The sequence below is a fragment of the Coregonus lavaretus genome, assembly GCF_964263955.1.
Source record: "Coregonus lavaretus genome assembly, chromosome: 27".
NCBI lineage: Eukaryota > Metazoa > Chordata > Actinopteri > Salmoniformes > Salmonidae > Coregonus > Coregonus lavaretus.
The window spans coordinates 43,856,559-43,869,524 of NC_140014.1; the positions used below are offsets into that span (position 1 = coordinate 43,856,559).

General features: G+C 44.5%; 2 protein-coding genes across 2 annotated transcripts in view; one reads left to right on the top strand and one right to left on the bottom strand.

The window, feature by feature from the left end:
• Positions 1–5,024, top strand: part of capn3a (calpain 3a, (p94)) — a gene marked incomplete at its 5' end in the record, with an annotated part of 44,045 nt that extends 39,021 nt beyond the window's left edge. Inside the window, 2 exons of the mRNA XM_084143948.1 lie at positions 2,333–2,397; positions 3,372–5,024. Of these exons, the coding sequence (XP_084000074.1) occupies positions 2,333–2,359 (27 nt within the window). The 3' untranslated portion in view covers positions 2,360–2,397; positions 3,372–5,024. The remainder of the gene's footprint in view (positions 1–2,332; positions 2,398–3,371) is intronic.
• Positions 5,025–5,303: 279 nt separating this feature from the next.
• znf106a (zinc finger protein 106a) overlaps positions 5,304–12,966 on the bottom strand; it is a 53,841-nt gene continuing 46,178 nt past the window's right edge. Inside the window, exons 19-20 of the mRNA XM_084144201.1 lie at positions 12,489–12,635; positions 5,304–7,850 (exon numbers count right to left, since the gene is read on the bottom strand). Of these exons, the coding sequence (XP_084000327.1) occupies positions 7,788–7,850; positions 12,489–12,635 (210 nt within the window). The 3' untranslated portion in view covers positions 5,304–7,787. The remainder of the gene's footprint in view (positions 7,851–12,488; positions 12,636–12,966) is intronic.

The following is a 12,966-nucleotide window of genomic DNA, read 5'->3' on the forward strand; positions in this document are numbered from 1 at the left end:
CTGACGGATACTACCCCTCTATGTCCTGACGGATACTACCCCTCTATGTCCTGACTGATACTACCCCTCTATGTCCTGACTGATACTACCCCTCTATGTCCTGACTGATACTACCCCTCTATGTCCTGACTGATACTACCCCTCTATGTCCTGACTGATACTACCCCTCTATGTCCTGACTGATACTACCCCTCTATGTCCTGACTGATACTACCCCTCTATGTCCTGACTGATACTACCCCTCTATGTCCTGACTGATACTACCCCTCTATGTCCTGACTGATACTACCCCTCTATGTCCTGACTGATACTACCCCTCTATATCCTAACTGATACTACCCCTCTATGTCCTGATACTACCCCTCTATGTCCTGATACTACCCCTCTATATCCTAACTGATACTACCCCTCTATGTCCTGATACTACCTCTATGTCCTAACTGATACTACCCCTCTGTCCTGATACTACCCCTCTATGTCCTGATACTACCCCTCTATGTCCTGATACTACCCCTCTATGTCCTGATACTACCCCTCTATGTCCTGATACTACCCCTCTATGTCCTAACTGCTACTACCCCTCTATGTCCTAACTGCTACTACCCCTCTATGTCCTGATACTACCCCTCTATGTCCTGATACTACCCCTCTATGTCCTGATACTACCCCTCTATATCCTAACTGATACTACCCCTCTATGTCCTGATACTACCCCTCTATGTCCTGATACTACCCCTCTATGTCCTGATACTACCCCTCTATGTCCTGATACTACCTCTATGTCCTAACTGATACTACCCCTCTGTCCTGATACTACCCCTCTATGTCCTGATACTACCCCTCTATGTCCTGATACTACCCCTCTATGTCCTGATACTACCTCTATGTCCTAACTGATACTACCCCTCTGTCCTGATACTACCCCTCTATGTCCTGATACTACCCCTCTATGTCCTAACTGATACTACCCCTCTATATCCTGATACTACCCCTCTATATCCTGATACTACCCCTCTGTCCTGATACTACCCCTCTATGTCCTGATACTACCCCTCTATATCCTAACTGATACTACCCCTCTATGTCCTGACTGATACTACCCCTCTATGTCCTGACTGATACTACCCCTCTATGTCCTGACTGATACTACCCCTCTATGTCCTGACTGATACTACCCCTCTATATCCTAACTGATACTACCCCTCTATGTCCTGATACAACCCCTCTATGTCCTGATACTACCTCTATGTCCTAACTGATACTACCCCTCTATGTCCTGATACTACCCCTCTATGTCCTGATACTACGTCTATGTCCTGATACTACCCCTCTGTCCTGATACTACCCCTCTATGTCCTGATACTACCCCTCTATGTCCTAACTGCTACTACCCCTCTATGTCCTGATACTACCCCTCTATATCCTAACTGATACTACCCCTCTATGTCCTGATACTACCCCTCTATGTCCTGATACTACCCCTCTATGTCCTGATACTACCCCTCTATGTCCTGATACTACCCCTCTATGTCCTGATACTACCCCTATATGTCCTAACTGATACTACCCCTATATGTCCTAACTGATACTACCCCTCTATGTCCTGATACTACCCCTCTATGTCCTGATACTACCCCTCTATGTCCTGATACTACCCCTCTATATCCTAACTGATACTACCCCTCTATGTCCTGATACTACCCCTCTATATCCTAACTGATACTACCCCTCTATGTCCTGATACTACCCCTCTATATCCTAACTGATACCACCCCTCTATGTCCTGATACTACCCCTCTATGTCCTGATACTACCCCTATATATCCTAACTGATACTACCCCTCTATGTCCTGATACTACCCCTCTATGTCCTAACTGATACTACCCCTCTATATCCTAACTGATACTACCCCTCTATGTCCTGATACTACCCCTCTATGTCCTGATAATACCCCTCTATGTCCTAACTGATACTACCCCTCTATGTCCTGATACTACCCCTCTATGTCCTGATACTACCCCTCTATGTCCTAACTGATACTACCCCTCTATGTCCTGATACTACCCCTCTATGTCCTGATACTACCCCTCTATGTCCTGATAATACCCCTCTATGTCTGTATACTACCCCTCTATATCCTAACTGATACTACCCCTCTATGTCCTGATTACTACCCCTCTATGTCTGTATACTACCCCTCTATGTCCTGATAATACCCCTCTATATCCTAACTGATACTACCCCTCTATATCCTGATACTACCCCTCTATGTCCTGATACTACCCCTCTATGTCCTGATACTACCCCTCTATGTCTCTCCTCTATGTCCAGTGGCTCCAGCTGACCATGTATGCCTAGAGAGCCAGAAAGGTCTTCTCGGCCGGTCGGCCTCCCAGGTGAGACCCATCCCACATGAAGAACAGAGCAGAACTACCAGAATGTACCTCAATACTGACTGTACCAAAACATTGCCCTAACCATGCCAATACCATCACTTCCTTCCTGTTCACCTCACTTCAACCCTCAGTCCTCACATTAGACTGCTACTTACCTGTCCAGTCCTCACATTAGTCTGCTACTTACCAGTCCAGTCCTCACATTAGACTGCTACTTACCAGTCCAGTCCTCACATTAGACTGCTACTTACCAGTCCAGTCCTCACATTAGACTGCTACTTACCAGTCCAGTCCTCACATTAGACTGCTACTTACCAGTCCAGTCCTCACATTAGACTGCTACTTACCAGTCCAGTCCTCACATTAGACTGCTCCTTACCAGTCCAGTCCTCACATTAGACTGCTACTTACCAGTCCAGTCCTCACATTAGACTGCTCCTTACCAGTCCAGTCCTCACATTAGACTGCTACTTACCAGTCCAGTCCTCACATTAGACTGCTACTTACCAGTCCAGTCCTCACATTAGACTGCTACTTACCAGTCCAGTCCTCACATTAGACTGCTACTTACCAGTCCAGTCCTCACATTAGACTGCTACTTACCAGTCCAGTCCTCACATTAGACTGCTACTTACCAGTCCAGTCCTCACATTAGACTGCTACTTACCAGTCCAGTCCTCACATTAGACTGCTACTTACCAGTCCAGTCCTCACATTAGACTGCTACTTACCAGTCCAGTCCTCACATTAGACTGCTCCTTACCAGTCCAGTCCTCACATTAGACTGCTACTTACCAGTCCAGTCCTCACATTAGACTGCTACTTACCAGTCCAGTCCTCACATTAGACTGCTACTTACCAGTCCAGTCCTCACATTAGACTGCTACTTACCAGTCCAGTCCTCACATTAGACTGCTACTTACCAGTCCATACCAGTTTGCACATCCTCATCCCTCTCTCTTCCCTCTCTCTAGGTCTCAGGCTTCTCTAATTTCCTCTCCTGACCATGTCCATTTCCCAGTATTGCTGAAACATCAGTGTCTTCTGAGTCGTCCATGTCTTTTTTTAACACACCCCACTCCTTACAACATGTACTGTTCTCTCTCTCAGGCATCAAACACACATAACCTCTCTTTTTCTGTCACGATACCTCACAGAACCACTTCTCCATAACCCATCAAATATCTCTTAAAATATTCACCGTTTTATTTATCTGGGGAAAATGTGCCTGTCGTTCTAAGCCTTCACCTGGTTCCCTACTCCTATCTACTGAATAGATTCCCTCATTATGCCTACCATCTTGAACATCTCCCCTATACCACCTACCATCTTGAACATCTCCCCTATACCACCTACCATCCTGAACATCTCCCCTATACCACCTACCATCCTTAACATCTCCCCTATACCATCCTGAACATCTCCCCTATACCACTTACCATCCTGAACATCTCCCCTATACCACCTACCATCCTGAACATCTCCCCTATACCACCTACCATCCTTAACATCTACCCTATACCACCTACCATCCTGAACATCTCCCCTATACCACTTACCATCCTGAACATCTCCCCTATACCACCTACCATCCTGAACATCTCCCCTATACCACCTACCATCCTGAACATCTCCCCTATACCACCTACCATCCTTAACATCTCCCCTATACCACTTACCATCCTGAACATCTCCCCTATACCACCTACCATCCTTAACATCTCCCCTATACCACCTACCATCCTGAACATCTCCCCTATACCATCCTTAACATCTCCCCTATACCACCTACCATCCTGAACATCTCCCCTATACCACCTACCATCCTGAACATCTCCCCTATACTGCCTACCATCCTGAACATCTCCCCTATACCACCTACCATCCTGAACATCTCCCCTATACCATCCTTAACATTTGGGATATCAACCCACCCTGACATGATGCGCTGCCAAGCCCCTTCTCGACATCGCTCCAGTGAAGACCACGGTTCTCTCATGGCCATTGGATGAACTGGAGATGTTGGAAAAGGACCCGTGCTTCCTCCCTTCAGTCTTGGAACTTTCTGACTCAGCACCGGACTGGTTGGTCCGTGGGAACCGGAAAAATCTCCCCATCAGCTCTGAAACACTGGTGTCAGAGAAATGTCTATAGAATCTGCTAATCTGCCAGTCCTACCAATGGATGGATGAAATGTCTATAGAATCTGCTAATCTGCCAGTCCTACCAATGGATGGATGAAATGTCTATAGAATCTGCTAATCTGCCAGTCCTACCAATGGATGGACGAGACGCAGAACAGGACAGACAGAACCTGCCAAGAACACTCCTCCTCCTCAACCTCCGCTGTGCGACCAGGAAGAAGCCTCCCTAGCTCCTCCCACCCTCCCCTGTACGACCAGGACCAGGCAGAAGCCTCCCTAGCGACCAGGACCAGGCAGAAGCCTCCCTAGCGACCAGGCAGAAGCCTCCCTAGCCTGTTGAAGAGCTCCCTACAGGGTGGGTTCAACATGTGGAGTTGTGAATATGACTATGGGTTGGACTTTTTGTGGTTTCCTATTAAAGTTTTGGTCAAATGAGAGTAATGCATTTTTAAACATTTTAACACAATAAATAATTGTGTAGTTATTGGTTGGACTGATTTTTTCTCTAATACATGCTTTATTAAATGAATGCAGAAACAAGTCAAATGCTCTGTCGGAATGCTTTAGTTCAAGATAATATTTTAAACCGCTGCTCTGTCTGCGAATGCTTTAGTTCAAGATAATATTTTAAACCGCTGCTCTGTCTGCGAATGCTTTAGTTCAAGATAATATTTTAAACCGCTGCTCTGTCTGTGAATGCTTTAGTTCAAGATAATATTCAAGCACATACACAACTACAGATGAAAGACAACAAAATCAACAGGCTTTTCCCAGGTTTTTACTTATACAATAACAAGTTCACAACTGTTGGCAAGAACCAAACAAAGTTTGTCAAAGAAACTCAGGAATGTCAGATAAGAAGACGACTGTATGTTTTCCCTCCAATACCAGGGGAAGAGGAAAGGTTCCACGCGTCTGGAGGTACGTCTTCTCACCTCAGCTGAACAAACACCTACACCACCACAACCCAGAGCTGCCACTACATGGATAAGGAGCGTTACAACGAGAACATTGGCTGAACTTTTTTTTTTACATTGATTACAATTTAATTTAAAAAAACGTGTTGCTTTATAATACTATAAAAAGAAGAAAAAAAACTGTTTTGGAAAAAAAGGCATGATTGATCAACGTATCAGCTTGGTTTGTGTGATGTGTGTGTGTGAGTGGTTTATATTGGTTTGAGTGACGTGTGTCTCATCAGGGGGTTTTGAGGTATGGCATGGGAGGTGGATCCTGATTCTGTCCCTCTGGGCTCTTCAACCCCTCAACACACCGCCTCTATACCATCTTCATCTCTACACAGAAACGGCCCGTGCTTCAAAACAAACCCTTACTTACTGTGGAGTAGATACACCCGATTTAAAATACACCCACATACTGTAAGAGTTCCACAAAAGATGAACAGCAATATCCAACAATTATTGCTAAGTACAAACTCACTCCTTCAGGAAAAAAACAACAACAAAACAGTGATTATTTCAAATTTCTCACGTCTGTCTCAACGACGAGGACAAATTAACTACGCTCATCACACACGCCTGTTCACGCATAGAAACACAGTGAACCGACACTAGAACCTATTCTAGAGCACATTCTAGAACCAACACTAGAGCACATTCTAGAACCAACACTAGAACTGACACTAGAACACATTCTAGAACCATTCTAGAACACACACCATTGTGTCTCTCAGTTCCTCAGTGCTCCATCACTGCAAAACCACATTTTCAAATGGCAATCTCAGACCCAGACACTTTACACTGTCCTTCAACAAACACCAAAATATCAAGGAGCAACCACACTCAACGCCAGAAAGAAAAAGATCAAGACTAAGATAGAAACCCCCGTTTAAAAAAATAAAATAAGACCAAGATATGGTAGTGAGGGGGATCTAATGAAAGAAACAATTATCAAAATGGGGCATCACTCTCAAAAACAAAACAAAAAATACAAAATGAACTTCTTAAAATGCAAGAAATTACACTCCATAGCACTGAAATATGTCCCAGAAAAATCTAGGTCATGACACCATTAAAGCCTTCATTCAGCAGACTGGCTAGCCTAGTCTGATGAATGAGTGAATCACAGCTGTAACCAAAGAGGTTATTATAAGTCAGAGGAGCTGCACAACAAGACACTAGCATCCTGACTTCACTCCAAACACAACAAGACACTAGCATCCTGACTTCACTCCAAACACAACAAGACACTAGCATCCTGACTTCACTCCAAACACAACAAGACACTAGCATCCTGACTTCACTCCAAACACAACAAGACACTAGCATCCTGACTTCACTCCAAACACAACAAGACACTAGCATCCTGACTTCACTCCAAACACAACAAGACACTAGCATCCTGACTTCACCCCAAACACAACAAGACACTAGCATCCTGACTTCACTCCAAACACAACAAGACACTAGCATCCTGACTTCACTCCAAACACAACAAGACACTAGCATCCTGACTTCACTCCAAACACAACAAGACACTAGCATCCTGACTTCACTCCAAACACAACAAGACACTAGCATCCTGACTTCACTCCAAACACAACAAGACACTAGCATCCTGACTTCACTCCAAACACTCCCTTCACCCATGCCATGTAGTGGCAAACATTGTCTTTAGAAAACTGAGGGTTGGATTCATTTTGAAAGTGTATTTGCAGCCGTTTGAATAGAAAACATAACAATGACTCTTTCATACCTGGTTTCTTTGCTTGGTGAACGGTTAGTTAGTCAGTCCTGTGTTCCTTTGTCTTATTTGGTCAGTGGTTCGAGCAACTGACATTAAGCAGTGTTCATTCATTCATGATGAGAGAACCATGGAGAGGAAGAGATGTTTTAGTTGGTAAAAAAAACTATAACACTTCACATCTCTCCTTTCATAACAAAACGACAGATTGGATTCCAACAGATTCATCATCATTATTCTCTGGTATGTATGGTCACCTTAGCCTGGATACCCGTCGGTTTGTGCTATCATTCCACTCACTGCCAAACATTGGCAAGAAGTGGAATGTTAGCACCAAACAGGTCTGGTTTTCAGGCTAGCAGTCACCTGGCACCACTTCGTAAAAGTCTTCCAGATGGTAAAACCAAGCTGAGCCACCACTGTTTCAACGATGCGCTCATCATTCAGACTGGTTTAACCAGGCGACCTTATAGACTGGGTCACCCCAATATGGGAGTTAAAGAGGGGGGATGGAGGGGTTACGGGAGGGTGGGGGTCACTCCCTCAGGGTTGGGCTGGTCTACTCCACTCCTCCTCAACATGTTGCAGCATGTGCCTTGGCGCCCCCTGTAGACAGGAGACAGAAACACACACATCACTTGTTCTATTTAAGACAGCACAGGAAGAATCAACTGAGACACACAACCCAGATAGTAGATCTGTCAATATAAATAGGGGGTGTCTGGAACATCCATCCATTTAGCAGAAGAAGAAGGTCTGCCTCTGACTGGGGCTGGCACAATTACCATATAACGGTGTAACCGACGGTTATGGATGGAGACCGTCATGAAAATAAAATAGCCGTCATAACAGCTGACTGAAGACGGGAAGGCCGGACATTGGTGCGGTCGAGTCTGTTTCTGAGATAGCATGGACTCTTAACAACGTGATGAAACAAGCAAGGTATTGTAGTGGTCCTCTGTAGCTCAGCTGGTAGAGCACGGCGCTTGTAACGCCAGGGTAGTGGGTTCGATCCCCGGGACCACCCATACGTAAAAAATGTATGCACACATGACTGTAAGTCGCTTTGGATAAAAGCGTCTGCTAAATGGCATATTATTATTATTATTATTATTATTATACGATGAATAGAATGGGCTGGGAACCTCTGACCCTGGCAGTTTGACCTAACTCATTGTGTGTACATTCACAATGGCTGCCTGGTATTGTGATGCAATGATTTCCATGGTAATGTAGAATGTTCATTCTAATGATGCTAACTGATGTGGCTCATGCAATGGAATGTTTTTATGGTGCGTAAATTTGTTTGATTTGTTTTGCAATTCTAACAGTTGTTAATGGAGACCGAGGTCATTTGGCTTGCCAATTACCGTCATTCAAACTTCCATAACAGTCACAGCCCTACCTCTGGACTAATACATTCCATTCCATAACAGTCACAGCCCTACCTCTGGACTAATACATTCTATAACAGTCACAGCCCTACCTCTGGACTAATACATTCTATAACAGTCACAGCCCTACCTCTGGACTAATACATTCCATAACAGTCACAGCCCTACCTCTGGACTAATACATTCTATAACAGTCACAGCCCTACCTCTGGACTAATACATTCCATAACAGTCACAGCCCTACCTCTGGACTAATACATTCTATAACAGTCACAGCCCTACCTCTGGACTAATACATTCTATAACAGTCACAGCCCTACCTCTGGACTAATACATTCCATAACAGTCACAGTCCTACCTCTGGACTAATACATTCCATAACAGTCACAGTCCTACCTCTGGACTAATACATTCTATAACAGTCACAGTCCTACCTCTGGACTAATACATTCTATAACAGTCACAGCCCTACCTCTGGACTAATACATTCCATAACAGTCACAGCCCTACCTCTGGACTAATACATTCTATAACAGTCACAGCCCTACCTCTGGACTAATACATTCTATAACAGTCACAGCCCTACCTCTGGACTAATACATTCTATAACAGTCACAGTCCTACCTCTGGACTAATACATTCCATAACAGTCACAGTCCTACCTCTGGACTAATACATTCTATAACAGTCACAGCCCTACCTCTGGACTAATACATTCTATAACAGTCACAGCCCTACCTCTGGACTAATACATTCCATAACAGTCACAGTCCTACCTCTGATGGACTAATACATCCATAACAGTCACAGCCCTACCTCTGGACTAATACATTCCATAACAGTCACAGCCCTACCTCTGGACTAATACATTCCATAACAGTCACAGCCCTACCTCTGGACTAATACATTCTATAACAGTCACAGCCCTACCTCTGGACTAATACATTCCATAACAGTCACAGTCCTACCTCTGGACTAATACATTCCATAACAGTCACAGTCCTACCTCTGGACTAATACATTCTATAACAGTCACAGCCCTACCTCTGGACTAATACATTCCATAACAGTCACAGCCCTACCTCTGGACTAATACATTCCATAACAGTCACAGTCCTACCTCTGGACTAATACATTCCATAACAGTCACAGCCCTACCTCTGGACTAATACATTCTATAACAGTCACAGCCCTACCTCTGGACTAATACATTCTATAACAGTCACAGTCCTACCTCTGGACTAATACATTCCATAACAGTCACAGCCCTACCTCTGGACTAATACATTCTATAACAGTCACAGCCCTACCTCTGGACTAATACATTCCATAACAGTCACAGCCCTACCTCTGGACTAATACATTCCATAACAGTCACAGCCCTACCTCTGGACTAATACATTCCATTCCATAACAGTCACAGTCCTACCTCTGGACTAATACATTCTATAACAGTCACAGCCCTACCTCTGGACTAATACATTCTATAACAGTCACAGCCCTACCTCTGGACTAATACATTCCATAACAGTCACAGTCCTACCTCTGGACTAATACATTCCATAACAGTCACAGTCCTACCTCTGGACTAATACATTCCATAACAGTCACAGTCCTACCTCTGGACTAATACATTCTATAACAGTCACAGTCCTACCTCTGGACTAATACATTCCATAACAGTCACAGCCCTACCTCTGGACTAATACATTCTATAACAGTCACAGCCCTACCTCTGGACTAATACATTCCATAACAGTCACAGCCCTACCTCTGGACTAATACATTCCATAACAGTCACAGTCCTACCTCTGGACTAATACATTCTATAACAGTCACAGCCCTACCTCTGGACTAATACATTCCATAACAGTCACAGTCCTACCTCTGGACTAATACATTCCATAACAGTCACAGCCCTACCTCTGGACTAATACATTCCATAACAGTCACAGCCCTACCTCTGGACTAATACATTCCATAACAGTCACAGCCCTACCTCTGGACTAATACATTCCATTCCATAACAGTCACAGTCCTACCTCTGGACTAATACATTCTATAACAGTCACAGCCCTACCTCTGGACTAATACATTCCATAACAGTCACAGTCCTACCTCTGGACTAATACATTCTATAACAGTCACAGTCCTACCTCTGGACTAATACATTCCATAACAGTCACAGCCCTACCTCTGGACTAATACATTCCATAACAGTCACAGTCCTACCTCTGGACTAATACATTCTATAACAGTCACAGTCCTACCTCTGGACTAATACATTCCATAACAGTCACAGCCCTACCTCTGGACTAATACATTCCATTCCATAACAGTCACAGTCCTACCTCTGGACTAATACATTCTATAACAGTCACAGCCCTACCTCTGGACTAATACATTCTATAACAGTCACAGCCCTACCTCTGGACTAATACATTCCATAACAGTCACAGTCCTACCTCTGGACTAATACATTCTATAACAGTCACAGTCCTACCTCTGGACTAATACATTCCATAACAGTCACAGTCCTACCTCTGGCCTAATACATTCTATAACAGTCACTGTCCTACCTCTGGACTAATACATTCCATAACAGTCACAGTCCTACCTCTGGACTAATACATTCCATAACAGTCACAGCCCTACCTCTGGACTATTACATTCCATAACAGTCAAAGCCCTACCTCTGGACTAATACATTCCATAACAGTCACAGCCCTACCTCTGGACTAATACATTCCATTCCATAACAGTCACAGTCCTACCTCTGGACTAATACATTCTATAACAGTCACAGCCCTACCTCTGGACTAATACATTCTATAACAGTCACAGCCCTACCTCTGGACTAATACATTCCATAACAGTCACAGTCCTACCTCTGGACTAATACATTCTATAACAGTCACAGTCCTACCTCTGGACTAATACATTCCATAACAGTCACAGCCCTACCTCTGGACTAATACATTCTATAACAGTCACAGCCCTACCTCTGGACTAATACATTCCATAACAGTCACAGTCCTACCTCTGGACTAATACATTCTATAACAGTCACAGCCCTACCTCTGGACTAATACATTCCATAACAGTCACAGTCCTACCTCTGGACTAATACATTCTATAACAGTCACAGTCCTACCTCTGGACTAATACATTCTATAACAGTCACAGCCCTACCTCTGGACTAATACATTCTATAACAGTCACAGTCCTACCTCTGGACTAATACATTCCATAACAGTCACAGCCCTACCTCTGGACTAATACATTCCATAACAGTCACAGCCCTACCTCTGGACTAATACATTCCATAACAGTCACAGTCCTACCTCTGGACTAATACATTCCATAACAGTCACAGTCCTACCTCTGGACTAATACATTCCATAACAGTCACAGCCCTACCTCTGGACTAATACATTCCATAACAGTCACAGCCCTACCTCTGGACTAATACATTCCATAACAGTCACAGTCCTACCTCTGGACTAATACATTCCATAACAGTCACAGTCCTACCTCTGGACTAATACATTCTATAACAGTCACAGTCCTACCTCTGGACTAATACATTCCATAACAGTCACAGCCCTACCTCTGGACTAATACATTCTATAACAGTCACAGCCCTACCTCTGGACTAATACATTCCATAACAGTCACAGCCCTACCTCTGGACTAATACATTCCATAACAGTCACAGTCCTACCTCTGGACTAATACATTCTATAACAGTCACAGTCCTACCTCTGGACTAATACATTCCATAACAGTCACAGCAGTCTGTAGTGTGTGTTACTGTATATGCCTCATATAGGAACACTCGATGCCAAACCTGCTTGGAGCCGTTGCGAGCAGTGAAATACTCATCGCAGTTCTTCCATCGACACTTGAGGGTCTGTGTGTTGGGAGAGGCGTGGTCTTGGAGCAGGTGCTGCTGAAGGTGCTCCAACACTCCAAAGATCAGGGAACAGCCATGCCACTGGGAGGACAGAAGAGGCAGAGGGAGGGAGTTAGATCAGAGGACAGCCATGCCACCGGGAGGACGGAAGAGGCAGAGGGAGGGAGTTAGATCAGAGGACAGCCATGCCACTAGAAGGAGAGGAGTCGGGGGGGAGTTAGATCAGAGAACAGCCATGCCACTAGAAGGAGAGGAGTCGGGGGGAGGGAGTTAGATCAGAGAACAGCCATGCCACTAGAAGGAGAGGAGTCGGGGGGAGGGAGTTAGATCAGAGAACAGCCATGCCACTAGAAGGAGAGGAGTCGGGGGGGGGGGGGGAGAGTTAGATCAGAGAACAGCCATGCCACTAGAA